Below are 21,451 nucleotides of genomic sequence, written 5' to 3'. Positions count from 1 at the left end.
CCAGGAACCACGGAGCGCTTATCCTGGAAGTCGAGAAATTTTATTAACGGACTGACAGCTACTGAATTTCGGCTTGCGCGAAAAACGAATTGAAATAATTTATTGTAAACATGAACCAGGAACCACGGAGCGCTTATCCTGGAAGTCGAGCTTCACCGCGTAGCGGACCCGAAGCGCGGGATCCGGGAGGTTGAGAACCCGGTACTCGAAATACGTAGCGGCCCGAAGCGCGGGATCCGTGAGGTTGAGAACCCGGTACTCGAAATTTGCGGAGCGCGACTCTCATCCGTCCGCTCTACTGCGCGGTTGTTACCCGACTGAGGAACTCGGCTAGCCGATTTTAGATTGGTGACGTCACTTTCCGAACATCCGAAAATTCAAACTTTGGTTTCGAACTGTAGTACTACGTATGATGATGTATGATGTATGATGTACGATGTATGATGTATGATGTACGATGTACGATGTATGATGTATGATGTATGATGTATGATGATGTGATATGATGTATAATGATTTTAGTTTTCACGTTTCATACAAGATATACACACTCTATCTCTCCTGCCGATTCCAGACTCAAGCGACCAGTCCCTTCGATGGTCAGCCGTTGACTGCAGATATATTCTTCAGTGAACGGGTCGGCTAATAACGCTGCCGTTCTGCGACAGTTGGATGATGAAAAATTTCGCTCGTATCTTTCAAATGTGTGTTAAAATACACTCGAAGTGTTAAGAAGCGTCGTTCTTTCTCTCCCTATCACCTTTCTAGGTCTTTAAACCACTACGCAGCGTTAAATACTGTCTCATATACGAAGCATCCATTTCATCTCGTTCAAAATTAGCGCATCCGTGATGTATTACAGTTACTCTGAATTTTTTTCCATCCGAATACTTTTCGAAAAACAATTCTGCTCCTCCACCCAACGCAGATGCTTCACTTGCGACCAGCTAAAACAGCGTTTCGATTCTATGCCTATGAAAATTCAAGATCGAGAGAGCAAATGAAAAGTTGTTGGAATAATTATGAATACTAATGTTATGGAATACATCGAGCGCGCGTCGAATAAAATCCCATTTCGAAATGAAAAATACTTCTCTTTTCATATCATAGCTAATCTAGTAATATAGGTAGATAGGATGGTTGGAGGTGTTCGGAAATGGTAGGACATTTCAGAAGTTAAAGTCGACGACGATCCGATGCATCAATTTTATCGTTACAGATTTTCTTTTCCCATGAAGCATAGAGTATTCAACAACGATAATGCAGTCCTTAAAATTCATCATTCATCTCTGTCTGGAAAGCTAATTCGCAAGGCGTGGTATTCTAGATATGTCAAAACTAAGCTAGCGGCACGTGTTTGCATTATTAGAAAAATACCCGTACTCTACATACACTGTTTCTAATCTTTTGCTACATTTGGTTTAATCCCCATGCTTCCACAGCACGAATAGTCGGAAATGTTTTTGTTTATCCATAATAAAATAAAAGAAGTAACAAAGCTTAAATTTATTGTTAAAGCTCCAATGAATACATCAAACTGCGGTCGAATTCATTTATTATTTGCACATGACCTCTGTACATTTGATAAATTATTCCTAAATACATTGAAACATATGTATTTATAATGAAATATCATGCAATGGGCTGTGTAAACTACAAACTATAATTTCTATCAAACAGCTGCTTTTATGTCAACTGGGCTTTGAGACTCAGTTAAGTTGGATCTCGATTTTTGCCATTATACGTAGGACATTGGGTTACAAAAACAAATGCGAATTACGAAGAAATCCGTATTAGAGGTAAGGATATTTTAGTTCAAGTACACCTATACACAGAAATCCGTATGTGAATATACTAAGACCTCTGTGTTTATTGTAAAAGTCTAGTTTTAAATATGTGTATATATTTATATACACATGCATAAGTATATGTATACATATATACACATACATGTACATAAATAATTGCCAAGAAATGTAAACACTAACAGCTTGTCGCAAATGGAGTAAAACGTAAGGTTAATAATATACAAATTACACAAGCGCACCATAAAACATGGCAAGGGTAATCCTAGTGCAGTGATTGTACAAACTGAAGAAATATACATTTACATATACATGACATAAATTAATAGACTAGAAAAGAGTATTTAGAGAGCTTATCTAATTCCGATCTTGTCACAATAGATCATTAACATAATCAATATACGGTTAAAGCTGTATTAGCTACATTCACTATTAGAGATAATATTTTTTATCCATTTTTATAGTTATTTAATTTCTTGTACAACAATTTTTCAAATTTCACCGCAAAATGCCCAACGAGTTCTCGTAGTGCAAATACGAGTCCAATTACCTTACAGACGGCATTACATTGATTTTTGCCTTCTCGCGTCGAGTTATAAATACAGATAAATCTCAATGAGAGCTCATTTCTATAAGATTTATTGTAGTGCTGTATTCGTAGCTGTACCTGTTATTCTATATTATATACTGTCCTAAATTTTAAACACACAGCACAACAATGGCTGAAAGCACAATGGCAAGAAGAGAGGAGCAATTTGCATCCTAATAAATCTTTTCTTCTTCATACGTAGCGGAGCGATGTCACGTCGGAGGATATGTACTAGTGGATCACTATAGGTGGGGCACAGAACTGAAACATAATTGTGTTGAAAATCTTCAACATCTCTTACAGAAAGTAGGTACGTTGCCAGACCTTATATACCAACAATGAATATTCGTAGAGGCTATATTCATAAATACTTACAAAAGTAAGCTAACATTTTACCCGCAATTGCTTATTACTGATAACTTGATATGATAATATCCCCTCCCCGCCCCTCCCCGCATACATCTACTTCTACTCCTACTCTACTCCAACTCCTACTACTACGACTACTCCTATTCCTACTCCGACTTCTACCACTTCTACTTCAACTCCCACTACTCCTACTCCTGATCCTACTCCTACTCTAATGAATACAATAAAAATGTTATACTCACAGTGTACAAGTCCTCGTCATCCTCGTCCTCCTCCTCGCCCACCTCGATCACCCGCAACCACCGCGAACTACCTCGGGTTATACCTTGAATAGTAATGAATATTTTTAGTATAAGAACACATCAAAAACACTGTTCAAGGATTAATATAATTAATTAATTAATTAATAATATGATCAATTTTATTAGCGCATTTGAAGCTACTGAACATGGGCTTGCGCGAGAAATGAATTGAAATAATTTGTTGTAAACGTGACAAGTTTGAAAATTTTTAAATAAAATATAATGACAATTGTCATTAAATATTATAAGAATATTAATTAATTAATTAATAATATAATAAATTATATGAGCTTATTCATAGCTACTGAATATGTGCTTGCGCGACAAATGAATTGAAATAATTTAATGTAAGCATGATAAGTTTGAAAAATTTCAGATACAACATAATTACAATTGCCATCAAATATTATAAGAATATTAATTAAGTAATTAATAATATATTAAATTATATGAGCTTATTCATAGCTACTGAATATGTGCTTGCGCGAAAAATGAATTGAAATAATTTAATGTAAACATGACTAGTTTGAAATATTTTTGATAAAATATAATTACAATTGCCATCAAATATTATAAAAATGTTTTACTCACCGAGCACAAATCCTCGTCTTCCTCGTCCTCCTCCTCGTCCACCTCCGATCACCTCCAACCGCTGCCAACCACCTCTAACGACCACGGCTAACCACCTCGGGTTATACCTCGATCACTGATAAATGTTTTCAGTATTAGAACACATTAAAAATATTGTGTAAGCATTAATGTAATTTTTGCATAGACACATTGTACGAAAATTATGGAAAAATTATAAAACATTGTAGAAATTTTATTAGCGCATTGATAGATACAGAATTTGGACTTGCGCGGGAAATGAGTTTAAATAATTCATTGTAAACATGACAAGTGTAAAAAATTTCAGATGAAATATAATTACAATAGCCATGAAATATTATAAAAATGTTATACTCACAGCGCAGAAATCCTCGTTATCCTCGTCCTCCTCGTCCACTTTTTTCTCCTCATCTATCTCCTCCTCCTCCTTTCCGTCCTTCTCCTCATCCACCTCGATCCCCCGCAACCTCCCTTAAACACTTCCGACCACCTCCAACCACCTCGGGTCATACCTCGAATACTAATAAATAATTTCAGTATTACAACACGTGGAAAATATTATCTGAGGATCAATATATTTTTTTCATATACAGGTTTGACTAAGAAGATTATGAGAAAATTATAAGAAATTATAGGAATTTCTCTAGCGCATTGATAGCTACGAAATGTGGGCTTCCGCGAAAAATGGATTGAAATAATTTACTGTAAACATGACAAGTTTGAAAAATTTCAAGATGAAATATAATTACAATTGCCATTAAATATCATAAAAATGTTATGCTCACCGTGCACAAATAGTAACATAGCTTTTTCTTATTGGTTGACACGAAAATAGTTGATTATAATTATTAATTTTGTACTATTATAGCATACAAATGGTTAAAAGCTGAAAGCAATCAATAATTATATAGCTAAATTTCGAGTAACACCGAAAAAAGGTCAATAATGAAATCAGATAATGGAGAAAAACTATCTTTCATGTCGGTTCAAAGAGGAAACCGGATTCTTCAAATGCTGCCATATGAAAAATCGGTAAAAGTACATATATTTTTTTTTTTAATCAATCAAATACGATAAGTTCCAAGCGAAACGTTGATTGTCGGTTATTTTTTTTATAGGGAGATAACTAACGAAGCTTTTTAAAATTTCGAGTGTAGTTCAACTCACATTTGGACAGTACAAGAAAAATTTATTTACCATCAATTGTCGCAAAATGGCGAAGTCATTAGTTGGTCATCGAAGCACCTCGTCGCTGGAATCTCGAATTGGCCGGAAAGATGGAGTGCGTAATTTTTGTCTGAAACGTAAAAACTAAAATTACTTCGAATTGACATATATTTTCATCATCGATGAACTAAGAAACTCATAAAATACGTTAAATCACATTCATATTCGTTCAGAAGAAAAAAATCGTTAAGTTTTACCTTTGAGCTCGACAATTAACACGAGATCACTGCCTTTTGGGTTATTTTGGTACACCGATAATAGAATGGTGCGCGAATTAAAAATAACAAGTTTTAAAACACTCGCTCGCTAAAGCTCGCTCGTGGTCGGATGCCTAGTGTAACTGATTTTTCTGCTCGTGCGCTCGCTTACTCGTTGTCAGTGTTTTAACACATAACACAGTTGTAGGGGAGACTGGGATACGATGACTCCCCAAAAAATTCTGGTATTGGCTTCACAGTATACAGAATGAACACCGTCTTCGCGCATGTGACGTAAACCGAATCTGCTCGTAAGATTTTTTCTATATAATACTACAAATCACGTTTACAGATGCATGTAAGTACAACGTATTGTGATTTTATGATAATAAATTTCCACAAAAAATACCACAGAACAACCAGCTAAGTGCTAACAGATCTGATACACTAACCACAGCAATTTTAGCTCTAATTGAACGACGTTATTTTCATCTATTCCTATGTACCTATATAATGCCAAACACTCACCAATTGCAATTTGTTGGTCCTGGTCGCTCGGTTTTTTCCGATTCAAAGTGTTATCTGAAACATGCATTTTGGTTTGATGGTACAAAACATGACGTTTTCAATAATCAAACTTGTAAACTTGAAAATTAGTCCGGAAGGTCAAAAGTCACCAGGTCAAGAACCTGGACAGTCAGAACTACGTAGCGCTTGTCCTGGAAGTCGAGTTTCAACAGGTACTGGACCTGGAGCGCAGAAACTACGGAGCACTTGTCCTGAAAGTCGAGTTTCACCAGGTAGCGGACCTGGAGCATGGAAACTACCGCGCGCTTCTCCTGGAACTCGAGTAGCACCAGGCAGCGGACCTGGAGCACAGAAACTACCGAGCGCTACTCCTGGAACTCGAGTTGCGCCACGAAACGGACCCGGAGCGCAGAATCCAGGAGGTAAAGAACCCGGTACTCGAAATCTGCGGAGCGCGATTCTCGTACGTCCTCTCTACCGCGCGGTTGTTTCCAGACTGAGGAATTCGGCTAGCTGATCACTATAGATTGAAGACGTCAAGAGAAAAAAAATTTTGACTTTCTGAACATCCGAACATCCAAACTTTGGTTTCGAACTTCAATACTATGTATGATGTATGATGTATGACGTATGATGATAAGATATGATGTATAATGATTTTAGTTCTTACATTTCGGACAAGAAATACGCACTTTATCTTCCTTGCCGATTCCAGACTCAATCGGCTAGGCCCATCGATGGTCAGCTGTTGACTAAAGATATATTCTTTAGTCAACGGGTCAGCTAATAACGCTGCCGTTCTGCGACAGTTGTATGATAAAAACTTTTGCTCGTACCTTTCAAATGTGTTTTAAAATACACTCGAAGTATTAAGAAGCTTCGTTCTATCTCTCTCTATCAAAGAAAAAAAAATCGCCGACAATCACCTTTTTAGGTCTTTAAAGCAGGACACTGCGTTAAATACTGTCTCATATACGGAGCATCCATGTCATCTCGATCAAAATTAGCGCATCCGTGATGTATTACAGTTACTCTGAATTTTTTTCCCATACGAACACTTTTCGAAAAACGATTCTGCTTCTCTACCCAACGTAGATACTTCACTTGCGACTAGCTAAAACAGCGTGTCGATTCTATGACCACGAAAATTCATGATCGAGAGAGCAAATGAAAAGTTCTTGTAATAGTTATGAATATTAATGTTATGGAATACATAGATACGTAGCAGCTATCACAACAACGACAAGGGAAACAGAAAATATGAAAAGTTCTTGTAATAGTTATGAATATTAATGTTATGGAATACATAGATACGTAGCAGCTATCACAACAACGACAAGGGAAACAGAAAATATGAAAAGTTCTTGTAATAGTTATAAATATTAATGTTATGGAATACATAGATACGTAGCAGCTATCACAACAGCGACAAGGGAAACAGAAAATACAAGTTCGTGCATTGATCACAGTTTCGTTAAAAAAAGAACTCTAAACAACGTATCCGCATCTGTTCTAAAAACGAAAATCACAGATTACTATACAACTATACTACATATCGGAAAAACAAAAATGGGCCGGAAAAGGACAATACACGTGTATCAAATCAATTACAACAAAGTAACAGAAATAACACAAAATGAAAGATGGGCGGGTAGGTGCTGAACGGAAAGGACGTAGAGAAAGCTACCAAAAACTTGGTTAGCATTCTGCAGAAAGCGGTCGAAGAAGCTACGCCAAAGAAATAATAACAAGGAATGAAAATAAAATTATTAAACTGAAACCGTGGGTGACAAAAAGCCTCGTCCGATCAATTCGACACAGAAATAAGCTCGCCAAAAAAGTGATTAGTGAGCCGTTTAATGAAGCCGCGCAAACGGAATACAGAGAATACCGCAAAGCTCTTATGAAGGTAATAGACAAAAGAAAAAATGAATATTACAAGAAACAAATAGAAGCGGCAGGAAATTATAAAAAGCGGATATGGAAAGTCATTAGAGAGAATAAGATTGAACAAAGAAAAAAAGAGGAAACAAACAAAATAAAGATTAGACATGCAGGCTAACAAGAAATCGAAACAAATGAAGAAGGTTTAGCAAACGCCTTCAGAGAATACTATTGTTAAGGTTGAGGTGAGCGTGAATAATTTTCTTTTACGTTTTGTGTATACATGACTATTCGTAGATAGCTCAGATAGCTGTCGGATTGAAAAGGCGATTTGTCTGCTCGCTAGTCCGCGTCGATCTGCCGATCTGCGCACCACCGGTCTAAAAAGCGCCGGCTCGTCAGCGCCGCAGACGTAAGAACTTGACCTATTAATTGCCATTGAAATGAAATTTTTGTAAAAGAAAAAAAAAAAACTTCATTCACACAAGCAGGTAGATGCTCAGGTATAGAGAACTGTCAATAATATCGAAATAGTGGAATACAACGTACATGTACAATGCAAGAATGATGTTCTGAATAAATCTAAATCTAAACGTGAATCTGATCTGTGAAAAGTACTGGAATAAGTTCTTTGGCGCGGTATATCGACGTAATTTTGCGAAAGGAATCGATGGGGCGCAGTCGTATTACGCGGCGATCAACGGATTAAGAGTTACAGCCGAAAAACGAGATTTCCTTCGTAACTTTTCTGCTGTTGGTCCCACGTTTTTTTCGCTGCGTTTTCTGAGTTCCTGGGGGTCCGATTAGTAAGAAGAGGGTCATTCAAATCGAATCTGAAACAAAAAATTTTCGGCTCCGAGAATGAAAAAAAAGTAAGGCAAACCCCTCTGCATTTTTGGCAAAAATTTTCGCCACATTGAAAAGTGCTGGCATAAATTTTTTGGTGCACTATATCGACGTATTTTCGCGAGAGTCATCGAATGGGCTCAGTCCGAATAGGTTTCGAACGACGAATCAAAAGTTCGTGAGAAAGAACATCAAAATCGTGTCGGTTAATATGTCTCAATTCGAGTACAAGTGTTGGGTGTCAGTGTATAGTACTTTAATAAGTTACTAATTAATATTGAAGTATAAAAAAACACAGAAAACGTAATGAAACAGAAGTGCAACATACATTAGTTCAAGCGGAATGTAAACAATGTTATATAACATAGTTATTTGAGTAGTTTGTAAGCATTGTTCAAGTCTTGTTCCTTACATAGGCGAAATGTATCTCTGCAGGATACGATATGTGTGATATCATATCTTTACTATTCCATGTAACCTGTAACAATATCAATAGATAAATAAAATTTTTCGTATGCTCTCTGTAGTTTGTCAACTGGAAGTACGCCATTTTAATTTCCTCTTATGCAATCCTCCATCATTTCTTTACTGCTGGTCTTTTGGACACTAAGTTGTTTTTTTTTACGTTCCTCAGGGTCCAACTAATTCGAAAACTGAAAAATTTTGTTTGGTAACTTCTCCGTTGTTGGTCCTACGAAACCGTGTTTTCAAAGGGAGTTGGATAAAAAGTATTTTGGCCGCTTTCGCTTTGCTTGGACGATTAACTTCACACTTGTCAAAATCGTCTTTGTTCCATTCGCGTCGTAGATACACTACGTTATTTTTGATTTCCTTTGTGATTTTCTCAACACTATGTTTGCCGATTAGGACCTTATTTTATACCTTCTGGATTTTAATTACAATTTGATTGTCAGTTACTATTTTTAGTTTATTAAGTAATATAGGTATGTATTCTATCCCTTGACTTACTGTTATGATACAGCTAGAGTTATTTACTCATTCGAACTTTGTTATGTCAACATTGAAATGTTGAGTAAAGTTTCAATTTCAGTTTCAAAAACAATACTTGTTTAATATGTGCTTTCATAATAATTGAAGAGGTAGATACATTGGGAATATTTTCATTAAGTTTAACTAATATATTTTCGTTAACATTATTCGGACACGTATTTCGTCAATATATACAGAATTAATATCATGATCAAGATTTACGTTGCTCAAATAGTATTTTGTGAATTGAACATCTTACAAGACATTGTGCAGTTCTGTAAACGGAAGATTGGTTTAAAAAATAACTCTCCAGCATATTTATGTACTGTGTACAGCAGCGGCTAATGTATTCGAAAAAAGCATTACTATGAACGGAATGCAAAACTTAATAAGCTACTAGCTAATTAATTATTGTTATCTATTACCTATGATTGATATTGATCTGCATTTCAATCTATGTATTGTAGTAATAAATCCTTCTCGCACGCTACAGTTTAAAAGAAAAACATTTTGACGTAAAGAATAATCTTTTTTCTTCTAATAGATTAAAGTATGTGATATAATACAAAGTTATACAAGTTTTTCAAGCAGGCAAGTAAAATATTGCCATCAGGCCAACGCAAGTCTTAAAACGTATAAATTGAAGCACGTTATTATTATTAATTACATGACACAACTTCTTTCGGTACGTTATCCTAGTCGTATGCGGTATAAACAACTCTGTTTCAACTAATTTTCTTAAATTCCAGCGTAATAAATTTGAGAGAGGACTACATTTGTCATGTGGCTAAGCTGGTATTTTACACCAATACAATAAAGTAACCCAGCTGAATGTAATATGAAATTTTTAACGTTACATCTAGGGTGCATCATGTGTTGGTTTTTCGTTTACTTGTTACTCTCCTACTTACTTAATAGTCGTCGGAAAAAAGAAGGCATAAATAAAACGAAGCTATTTGAGTAACCAATAATAATCAATGATAAATGATTATTGGTGATCGTTTTGTAGCTGAGATTATAATCAGTCAAAAATAAGCCTGAGCTCATTTGAGGTGATATTGTCAAATAGAAAAAGGGAAAGAGATACATGGATTCAAACGTGCATGGTTTAAAATTGTATCGCAATGATTGAACGATCAAGTACTGGAGTCATGTTATGGCGCAAAAATAAATATAATAACCTTCGATGTTAGTAAAAGAAAAAAAAAGAGTATATTTTAGTAAACGTTACACACAATACTATTTCGAGTCATAATCAAAAAAATATTGCTTGTCCTTGACAAAAGTATGTGAAAATCAAGGAAGAAAACTTATTTACACGCTCTTTATCTCACAACCTTGTTTTTTTATTTTTTAGACAACTGAGGATGTCGCCAGTTGAAATTACGTGCAGCTACCTAACAATATTTATATATGTCTTTTGGTGAAATGTAGTCGTAAATCTTGGTGAGCTGTTAGTAAATGAGTTACGCAAATTTCCATTAACTTTTGGTGAAATGCTTGACTTTTGTCATTCTATAATTATTATATGATGCTCATGGAACGTCGATAGCGTTTCCTAGTTGTTGTTATGGCGATAGGAACGGAAAGAGGTGCTGTTGGAGTTGTAGGGATTGTGAAACTTTCAGCTTGTTGAGCTGAAGTGGGGGGCCTGAGCTACCAAATATAATTCTCAGTTTGTGGGGCTCGCATCACTCCAACACCTCCGCCTAGCCTTCGATAATTCATACAACCACACAACCGCCATTGATTTTGCTCTGGGTCATAAACTTCGATTGTTTTTAGATATGCTGTTCCATCAAATCCACCAACGGCATAAAGTTGACCGTTTACAACTGCCAAACCGACCTGTACGGAGCACACCGATAATTAAATAAAATAATTGTAAAACATAGATTATATAATAGAGATTAGTCAATTCTAGATACAAATTACGAAAAGTTTTGAAATCTGTCAGTGATCTATAAAGTTTGTGTTAGAGGAAATAAAAATATGCAAAGTGTTATGAAAATTTTAGTGCTGTTTAAATTCTCACCCCACTTCTCCTGGACGTCATGGCCACAATGGGACTCCAAGAGTTAGTGAGAGGGTGATATTTTTCGGCGCTAGATAGCTCCATGCAATCGTCTCTTCCACCGACTGCGTATATAAGATTATTGAACACTGCACAACCGAGGTGTTTGCGTCTTGTTGACATCGGTGAAACTTGCGACCATTTATTTTGTCTAGGATCGTATCTTTCTACTGTAGTCAGGGGCGATTGACCATCGGACCCGCCGATTGCGTACAAATATCCTCCTAACACAGCAACTGCAACTCCTAGTCTTCGGGTTGTCATAGGCGCGACTTTGGACCACTTGTTCTCCTTCGGGTCGTATCTGATCAGGGTAAATAGTGCTTTAATTAATTAAATTGGATAGTTTATTCTATAATAATTGGAGATTAGTGATTTTCTGAATGTAAGGTAGCAAAATACATAAAGCGTCTTCAGTTTTTAAACTTGACACATTTAATTTCACGCAGTTCTTTTTTCTAAAAAAAAATAGAATAAGGGAAATTAATATAATCATCCTGAAAGCAAAAAGTTGTGTTTCCGCTATATGCGTCACGTATGTCAAAGTCTAAAGAATCACCTCTGACCATTTTTAGATGGATGTCTGCGTGTGTGCGCGTGTGATCAATTTTTTGTGCAACATTATCTTAAGAACGAATGAACGGATTGGGATGATTTTCATCTCAATCAGTGAAACTTTTCTCAACTTAGGACTGATTAGATTTCGAATCTGACTGGTCTGGTAGTTTTCGAGTAACTCGAATAACAAAACAAATTATTTCATTAGATCATGTTTAGTCAGCTTCAAACGCATGCGTTAGCCAAATTAACCACGTATGTATGAACTGAAGAAAAGTTGGTTAATTTAGAGTATTTTGAAAAATTTAGTTGTCATCTTGATGTTTTATGTACAATGCCTAGCTACCAAACCATATTTTGTTCTTTTTTCTACTCCTCGTATTTAATTACCTTTCTACATGATTTAGACACTGCACGCCGTCTTGCCCACCAACGGCATATAGAAATCCATCTAAAACAGCAACACCCACACTAGTACGGCATGAAGTTGTTGGTGCGACATCACACGACCATTGATTAGTCTGGGGATCATATCGCTCGATGCTATTTAAGTAGCTTTGTCCGTCATGGCCTCCAACTGCGTACAGCAAGTCATTAAGTACTGCAACCCCAACACCGCATCTTCTTTTGCTCATGGGCGCTACCATTTTCCAGTCAGCTGTGTTGGGGTCGAATCTTTCAACACTGGCGATTGCATCCCCTGAACACCATCCTCCTACAGCGAACAAAACTTCTCCACGTCGTGTTGGCTTCCTTGGTCTCGTTCGTGGACCCTGCATTAAGGGACGTTCTTGTGGTAGCAACAGATAATTTTTCGCTTCGTCTACCAAATCCCGACATGCGTCGTCCGAACGAACAAGTAAATCCGATCCTACTGTTCCTACTAAGAACTTCGGACTCAGAAGTGGGAGTCGCACGTGTTGTAACACTAGTGCTAGATGTTGTCTCCGCTCTGTTACATTGTACTTTACCCAGTTCATTACTGCACTAAAAACTTGTTCCTCAGTTCGGACGTTCAATTCGTCTGATGATATGATATCCACTAGCTGACCTACAGGGAGCAACAGGAACTCTTCGCTCTCCATTACCTGTATTATTGATGATAGTCTTAGCAGATTTTATCCAAGGTAGTCATCAAATTAAGGATTTTAAGACTATGAATAATTTTTAAAATACTATGGAATTAAAAATATGTTATATCAAAACCTCTATTGTTAACAATAATGTGTCCCATACAATTCTTAGTACACTGACTTGCAATTAAAATAAAATATCATGCATTCGCAACCCAAGTACAATACCCTGTTTCCAAAGTACAAAAATAGCAATAGTTTCCAAAAATAATACGACTGTACAATTTTGACAGTTGATTTTATTTTAGTTTTATTTTAGTGATTCAGATCAATCAAACTTGTGTTTTGAAATTTTTTGTCGTAATATTCTTTTTGCTAGACTATACTAATAATGCATTCTTCTAATACTAGTGTTTTCAAACTTTGAAAAATCGTAAAATACTGTTCAGTAGACAATATTTTGGTTACTATTGACTATTTTAGATTATGTGCCTTCAATTTGCAACCCGTCACAGGCCACGTTATATAGAACAAATTAAAATCGATAGTTTTAACTTTGTTAGTTTAACTTTGCAAAAACGAACCTCTTGAAAATTATGCTGGGTAAATTTGTCGGCGATGCGTAAAAGTTCTCTGCAGGAGTGAGTGTCAGCAAAGGCGCGAATACCAAGGCAGTTTGATGGGTCTAATTGTCGTTTAAGAAATTCACAACAAACATCTTGGATCTCAGCGAGTTGGAGAAGGCACGCTGCCGGTAAGAGAGTCTGAACGTTTGCTTCTTCGACTATTATTTGAGAAGTGTAACAAAAGTCTATTAGCTGCTCCATTGCGACCTCATCGATGTCCCTAATGGTTACTTCTGTTTGTCGTGACTCTGCCAATTCGCCAGTAAACATTGCCCTGCAAAATGAATCGGATTAGTCTCACAGCATTTTACAAATAGATGAAATATTCTGCGAATTATAGATTAGAAGGCAATGAGAATTGAATGAAATTGGTAATCTAATAATGTTTTCATTATTATTTCATTCACTATTTATTGTAATTAGGTTGTCAGGTATGGGAATGTTAAAATTTCGTTGGATTGTACAAAATTTCAGATATTTATCAAAGCGGCGAATAGAAATTTTGCCAATTAGAGAAAATGTGCATAATTTGTAAGACGTTAAAACTGTTTGAAAAATTGTTGTAAGATCATAAAGTTAAAAAAATTTCATCAAAATCTATGAAACTGTTTTTGAAATTCCCGACATCCAGAGATATTTTGTACTCAGCTAAATCTAATAATTGATGCATAATTTAGCGATATCTTACAATATCATAAAATTTTGTGAAATTTGAATACAAGTTTAATGAACTTTGAAGTAAATTTTTGTAGTAATGAGGAATCTTCAAAATGATGTCATAACGTCTGCCTGAAACCTCTTTATTGTTTTGAAATCTGCACAGATTTGGCGTGTATGACTAAAGCACATACTCGTTGGGTTTGGGTAAATTCTTGATCGGTATACAAAAGAGTGCACATACCTGAAATAAGGGCTGCATGCGGACAGTATGACTCTGTGAGCAAATATTTTTCTCGTTCCAACGTTGAGAACAACGTCGCAAAGTTCTCTGTGTCTTCGCAATACATTTAGTTCCGTCAGGGTGGCGCCGGGGTGCTTCTCGGAGGTGTGGCCAAGGCGTAGAGGGGACGGAGCTCGCTCCACCACCATTTCGCCCATTCTCTGTGAGGCCTGGGCACCAGCACCAGTGCCTGCACTCCCCGAGGCGCCCCGAGACCCCCCGGCTAATTGGAGGCGCAGCGGGGGTGACGCCCAACCCCACACCGAGTCTATCTGCAACACCATTCATTCATCCACCAACGAGGGTCTCAGACTTATTCTTCCCAGGCTGCTCTATTTCATGCGCTGTGTCTGTATGTGTGTCTTTCGTTATTCCTGCGACGATAATCTTCTGTTTATTATGCAACTTCCAAAATACACTGCTGATTTTGTTTTTGAAACTTTACTTGTTTATATTTCAAATTGCATACACATGTTATATCTTGAAACATACATTTTTATAATGCGATTGCAGCTCCGTATACGACATACAAAGTTTGGGGCTTAGATATCATGTGAATGGTGTAGGGTGATGCACCGAATTAATTTGAGGTTCGGTAAGCGGTTTGAAAATTTTCGGGGGCGTTTGGGATTCAAGAGATGAAGTGTATTCACTGTTCAAATTGGTCAGCGAAGAAGAAGAAGGGTTTCGAGGGTCAGAGAATTAATGAATACAGAATACAGATAAAGGTATGCAGTAAGTATGTACATGAATGTTGTCTACGTACTTTTGATACTTTCCTGTACCACCAGGATAGGAATAAAAGAATCGTGCGTTCTCCGCGGACAGCGGTAAAATTATTATAACCACATAATCAGTGCAACGAGAACACACAACGCTTACTGGTTTGAAAATATTTTTCCCATTTCTAACACCACTTTCAAGGCATCAGTGTAAATTTTGTATCACAGCTTTCATTTCGATTTACGTTCGTGTAGGACTTCAACACCTCACGATCAAATACCCATACCTACTGTGTTACTCGGAATAGTCCTAGAAATCTTAACATCCGATTGGTTCTTTTAGCCACTAATTATGATTAGTATGCAGACAGGTAGTCTGACATGAGCTTAGAGCATATACTACTGGAGGGAGCTACTCGTCACATCGACGTCGCGAAAAATGCAGTCGAAGTGATGAGAGAAGGATATATATGATAGGTCTAATCTGTCCTTCTCACTCTGTATTTGATTGGCTATGAGGTAACGTATCGGCCAATCAGATGTAGAGTAAAAGAGACAGATAATAACTAATATGTACCTCTCTCTTTCACTCCTTCGCTATACCTTCTGTACATAGACGCGATCTACGGGGTGACCTAAGTATCCCTTCCACTTTCTTGTTTGAGAACTTGGAAGAATCTATCACCACGGTAAAAAAATAAATATTGAAAAGGAAATTGACTAGTAAGAGTGGATAAATTGATTATAATAATGACAAACAATGGAAATGTTTTAACGTTTTTATATCGAGAGTGGCTGCGGAAAATTGTTTTACTAACAAACGTGGGGGAAAACTCAAAAGTTTCATGAACCTCTGGTTACTTCGTCACCCAGCTCGATATAGGTGGTAATGTTTTACAATAATGTCGAATAAGTGCTCGTGAAAATTTAGCCTAAGAGAACAGTAAAAAAGGACAGAATTCATCGCCAGAATGTCAGTGGCTTTATCGACACTAAAAATTTCATACTGATCTGCTGATGGTAAATATTTCCAGCAGATAAGCTCCTATAATGCTGACACTTTTTTAATAGGATATGGTACTCGATGCCTATACCGATATTATCGCCAATGTTAAATTGACAAAATGTCCGTCAAACACCGCATAAGCCAATTTACTGTGAGCTGATGTCATCTAGGCGGTCGGAGTTCCGTTTACTTTCAAAACACACGCGTTGAAGTAAGTTTGGTTGCCTATGTGCCGGCGTAACCAGCTACAGTTAACACGCCTACGATTGTTGTACTTAGAATCAGAATTGAATAATAATTAGAAAAGTAAATGCTGTAAAACTGTACGTAACGCAAATGGTTGAGGACTGACATTAGTTAGATTGATCAAGCGTGATTAAAGATTTTCATACTGCAGTGGTATAAAATGTCGGCAAGACTCCTTTCTTGCGAATTTGCTTATGCAGAGAAGAAACTTTTTAAAAACTTAGGAGAAGAACTATAATTAAATGATGCAATATTACAGAAAAAGAAATGATGTAACTACGTTTATATTGTATACCTTATCTTTTTTACCATCATAATAATAATATAATTAATTATTAATACTGTTGTCATAATTCATTTAGGGTAATTCTCAGACTTGATTATCAGTTCAACATACGCATGGATACACGCACGTGATAATGACGGCACAATGAAGAGCTATAACACGCTGCAGAAGCAGGCAGTTTTTTGCGCGCTATCAGTTAAAAAAATTAATTAATTTTGCAGTGACATTGGCATTAATTGTGATATCGATTTAACCGTGGTCATAAGTGTGCGTGGAAAACGCGTGCAGTCTACGATTTTACACGTAGCACAACTTCTGCGACTGTTCGATTGTAGCAACTGTAGCAAGATTTATTGCTGCAGATGTTCGTGTATAAACTATATCAGTACTGTTGTAGAATCTACTGATCCCTGCGGTGTCGTATCACCTTGATAGAAGTATCTCTTAACAGAAAAGAATACATATTTTGTTACTTTATGGTACCTAGATATGTCGGCTGAAACGCATATTCGTGGTAATAATCTCTGGTTTGGGAACTATAGGTTATCTTGACTTTCAAATCTACAAAGAGTTTCAAAAATATGGAGTTTCCCACAAAAATGGACATATATTTAGTACTTATGTTGGGGTCATCATGAATATTGCATGTATCGGGTTGTTTAATTGTTTGATTGTTCGTGAAGATCACATTCAAATTTATATACCTATGATGCGATAACCTTGGCTCAAGACCCCTTTGGGGACATTAGGTGAGACCATGCCCTACTATTGCATTTTTACAGTCTTACTGTGGTTTGATGGCAAAGATTCGGTATTGTTTTGCTTAATATCACGTGTTCTATTTGGCGTCAACAGTTATATTTGATCACCTAGGATAATATAATAATATTTCATTAATTATTTTCTTTCTATACAAGAATATGCCTGTAGTACATTTTGCGTCTTGTGTATCCGAAATCTGGAATTTGTTTATGTCAAGCGTTCTTTCGAATTCTACAATAGTGCACGAGCTCTTACTAAAAATTTAAACTTTTTCGGCATTTTGTTGATCAAAGCATTTTCCCAAACGCTCAGAAATTGTCACGCGTGCAGAAATCACAACCCTGAACTATATAATTGCTGAACCCTAATATACCTATAATAATAACTCACATAGATTTGGATATTTGAAGATTCACAACGCGTTGATTTACATTGAATGTTTGAAAAATATTGAAATGAATATTTAGGTTCGTGTATCTTGATATGTTCAATGAATGTGCGTACATACGGTATAACACACGCTGCATGACGTAGGCACGTAACTGCGTGTCTGGGGTAGTTCTAAATTTTATATTCCGTCATAAACGATCTAGAACCTTGGTTATCTATCTGAACTGTCTACAAAATGTGGCCGCACAATTAGAAAGAAAATAAATTCTTCCGTGAGCGCGCTCGCGCACACACATCGGTGACTACAGTATTATAATCTAGGAAATAAATCTAGTGAATTGATGGTAGCATTTAGATTTTAGAGACAATCGGTTGTAATAAAGGGAGCCGAAGGAAGGGAAGGTTGCAGGGCAACGCAAGGCAAGGCAAGGGTGCTGCTGCTGTCGGTTGCCGGTGGTAGCCGATCCGAGACGGCGCGTGCGGCACAGATCAGTATATTCGAGGAAGTGGCGCATTCCTAGGAAAAGGCACCTTGCGCCAGCTGCCGACCGTCATCCACCCTAAACTTGAAGTCATTCCTTCAACCCTCACCCTTTGCCCCGTCCGTGAGACCAAAGTCTTGTCCTTTTTAAACCGATGTCCCACAGCCGAATAGGGCAGACTTTTCGGACGAGGGCCGGGATTGGGATATTCAATCTGACGTATAAACGCAGCCTATAACAATTCCTCGTGCGAAAAAGATTACTCAAATCGAGAGAATTCTAGTTCACGTAAGCTTGCACGTTCTGACTATTCTTGGACCACAATACTCGATCTTTTTTCTCTGTTTTTTTTTTTACTGGACAAATTTTCTTCTGTGAATCTTGATTACTCTGCAATATTATAGGCCAGTAGTTATCATTTTATTCCAAAAATTCAGAAAGCCATTTTGCAGTTTTTTCGCCAATGTTCCGTTTTGACACATCTACATTGAACCAAGTTCTTTATTCTAAACTGAAGGATAATCGTTTTTGCAAATTCTTGAGCTCTGTTCACACTTTCGGAAACTATATACTTAAACCAGTAATATAGTTTTTCAAATTTCATATCGTTCCACTGAAACGTGTTCTTTGTTTCTCTTTTAAATTTTTTTCCTCCCGTCAGTTTGAATCTCACCACGCTGATAGGGGCGAAAAAACGACATCGTCTTCGTTTCACAATGAAAGTGTCGATCAACGTCGAAGCGTGGATTCGACGGGTCTGCGTGTGCGTGTCTCGCCATAAGCGGGCGCAAATAAAGGGGCACAAAAATAAATGTCTTGGGTACATGCAGGCTCGTCTTAAATGGAGAGACAGCTGACCGGCGCAGCGCGGCGAGACGTCAGTATTATAGTCAGGTACACGCATGCATACGTATGCTTACCTATCCGAGTACTCGGCAATAAAGCCGAGAAGGCGGTTCGCGAATTATTTATTATCATACACTTGACCTACTTCTTCGGTAAAGGAAGGAAGAAAAGAAGACGGAGGAAAGAAATAAAAGTGAGCGATTGAAAGGAAATGATATTAAAAAATGGGTGCGTGTACTTATGTACGCGCGTGAGAAGTTCTTTGGCATCATTAAACAAGCCTTGCCGAATTTTTTCAGCTTCCTTGGCAGCCTGCTTTCGATAGTAATAGTTTTTACACATTTCTGGATTTGTTTTACCCATCTTGAAAACTGGAATAGAAATTGAATAAATAATTTATAAATAATAATACATACGGCTAGTTGACCTCAATTATATTGGAGCACTTGAAAAAGTATATAAGCACAATTTTTTTCACTAATATTTACAAATAGTAAATAATATTAATCAAAACATTCAATTTAAATCACTACTGAATACAATTTATTAGCACATATATAATTCGCACTTGTATGAAACTAAAACACGTGTTGTGAATGTAGAAACTAGAAACATGTGGATAAATATTATAAATATGAAAACAGTGATCAGAGGCGACGAGCGTGCCAACATGCGCGACTAATAGAGATTCTATTTCTATTTTGTTGGTAGCTATGAGCGGTTTAGCGGGCAGCTTCAACTTGTTACTTTTGTGTTACAGTAATGCGCGCGCATCTTAAGATTTCACTCTCAACGCCCCTAAAGAAGTATAACTTCAAAAAGAAAGAAGAAAAAAAAACCTACAGATCACGCGTGCAGGCATTGCGCCTTGTGCACGACTGTTATTATAATTATCCTGTACGAAAGATAATGCCGAGATCGTTCTTCGACAACACGTTTCCTCAACTGCCGTTGCGCCGCAGCTCCGTCATATCAGATCAATTACGAAAGCGAAGATCAGCGATCGCTCGCTTGTTCGCTTACTCGATCGTTTATATTTCTTATCTCCGGCAGAAAGTGTGCGCGCGTTTAACGCGTGTGCGAGCTTCTCATCCTGTAATCTGGTGCCTCGTATCTCAGGCTTGCGTTCACAGTATAATAGTGAGAAATTGCCTTGACTTTACGAGTGCGAACCTGTATCTAAACCTTCACACATGTGCAAATGTACACTTGGGGACAATGAATCTAAGGCGGATAATTTTTTACACTAGACAGTTACGTTGGCAACACGGAGAAACCTGCAGCGCCATAGTCGGCCGCGTGCGAAACAAACTCAATCTCAATAAACATCAATAAGAATACCGCGGAAATCATAACTTGTTAGATTGACACGTATTCTAAGGTTAGATTCGACGGTCATGGGTTATGTTATGTTTATTAAGACTGAGTTTGTTTCGCACTCGGCCGACTATGGCGCTGTGGGTTGCTCTGTGTTGCCAACGTAACTGTCTAGTGTAAAAAATTAGACGTCCCGGATTCATTGTTCCCAAGTGTACGTAATACATACGCATTTAGAGGCATATGGGAGATGCTCTCGTATATCTGCTTTGCCAAATCTGGGATACGAATTGTATATAATGCGCAAGTTTTGGTGTTTTTGAAAAAAGTTTCTTTTTTTGACTGAGCCCTATTGTCGCGAGACATTTCGAAACCTGTTCCGGGTCACAGGGATATAGATATTCTTTAATACACATGCGTGTTATATTTGTGCTGTAGATTATTATTGTTCAGCAACACTCGACAACACTATTCGGTGTAATCTTTAAGCTACTGACAGAGAGCAATTTATTATATACATTCTTACAATTTGTCTGCGGCAGATAAATCTAAAATCAGCGTATAGATAAAAACCGTAGGTGGGCCGCAGCTCTTCAACGGCACCTGTTCACCGTTCTGTAGCGACGTATATTTATTTGTATGTGTACTGCTATGCGTCTTTCTCCCGTAGCTACGCGCTGCTCGCACCCATAATTCTCGCTTCGGGTGTTGCGGGAAATTTTAACTGTGCTACCCGCAGGGTTCAGTATTGTTAAAGATTTCAATTTATCATCCAGA

At 37.2% G+C, this 21,451-nt stretch overlaps 2 protein-coding genes and 1 long non-coding RNA gene across 8 annotated transcripts in view; 1 reads left to right on the top strand and 2 right to left on the bottom strand.

The window, feature by feature from the left end:
* Positions 1 to 3,031: 3,031 nt before the first annotated feature.
* LOC124293154 lies at positions 3,032 to 6,472 on the bottom strand. Of its 4 annotated transcripts, none has more exons than XR_006903087.1 (6): positions 6,297 to 6,472; positions 5,627 to 5,680; positions 4,872 to 4,971; positions 4,033 to 4,194; positions 3,657 to 3,771; positions 3,032 to 3,088 (listed from the first exon to the last, which is right to left on the bottom strand). It is a non-coding gene; the product is annotated as an uncharacterized LOC124293154 (long non-coding RNA). The 4 variants fall into 4 exon arrangements; XR_006903088.1 differs by having other exon boundaries at positions 6,319 to 6,472; XR_006903086.1 differs by lacking the exon at positions 6,297 to 6,472 and having other exon boundaries at positions 5,627 to 5,746.
* On the top strand, positions 5,688 to 6,152 carry LOC124293152 (translation initiation factor IF-2-like). The gene is made up of 2 exons (XM_046732980.1): positions 5,688 to 6,048; positions 6,122 to 6,152. Exons 1-2 carry the CDS (start codon positions 5,688 to 5,690, stop codon positions 6,124 to 6,126), a joined length of 366 nt encoding a protein of 121 aa, XP_046588936.1. The 3' UTR covers positions 6,127 to 6,152.
* Positions 6,473 to 9,480: 3,008 nt separating the features above from the next.
* Positions 9,481 to 21,451, bottom strand: part of LOC107218773 (kelch-like protein diablo) — a 137,134-nt gene continuing 125,163 nt past the window's right edge. Inside the window, exons 1-6 of one of the 3 annotated variants that reach the window (XM_015656772.2) lie at positions 15,384 to 15,636; positions 14,579 to 14,991; positions 13,636 to 13,951; positions 12,369 to 13,066; positions 11,382 to 11,724; positions 9,481 to 11,194 (exon numbers count right to left, since the gene is read on the bottom strand). In XM_015656772.2, the coding sequence (XP_015512258.1) occupies positions 11,003 to 11,194; positions 11,382 to 11,724; positions 12,369 to 13,066; positions 13,636 to 13,951; positions 14,579 to 14,901 (1,872 nt within the window). In that variant the 5' untranslated portion in view covers positions 14,902 to 14,991; positions 15,384 to 15,636 and the 3' untranslated portion in view covers positions 9,481 to 11,002. Of the gene's footprint in view, positions 11,195 to 11,381; positions 11,725 to 12,368; positions 13,067 to 13,635; positions 13,952 to 14,578; positions 14,992 to 15,383; positions 15,637 to 21,451 lie in introns of those variants that run through there. The other 2 variants (XM_015656773.2, XM_046732963.1) reach the window with 2 other exon arrangements.

The sequence above is a fragment of the Neodiprion lecontei genome, chromosome 2 (assembly GCF_021901455.1).
Source record: "Neodiprion lecontei isolate iyNeoLeco1 chromosome 2, iyNeoLeco1.1, whole genome shotgun sequence".
Lineage (NCBI taxonomy): Eukaryota > Metazoa > Arthropoda > Insecta > Hymenoptera > Diprionidae > Neodiprion > Neodiprion lecontei.
This window is presented reverse-complemented; position numbering and strand designations above follow the sequence as displayed.

Coding starts and splice junctions, on each gene's coding strand:
- LOC124293152 (XM_046732980.1), top strand. CDS start 5,688: ATGCATTTTGGTTTGATGGTACAAAACATGACGTTTTCAATAATCAAA.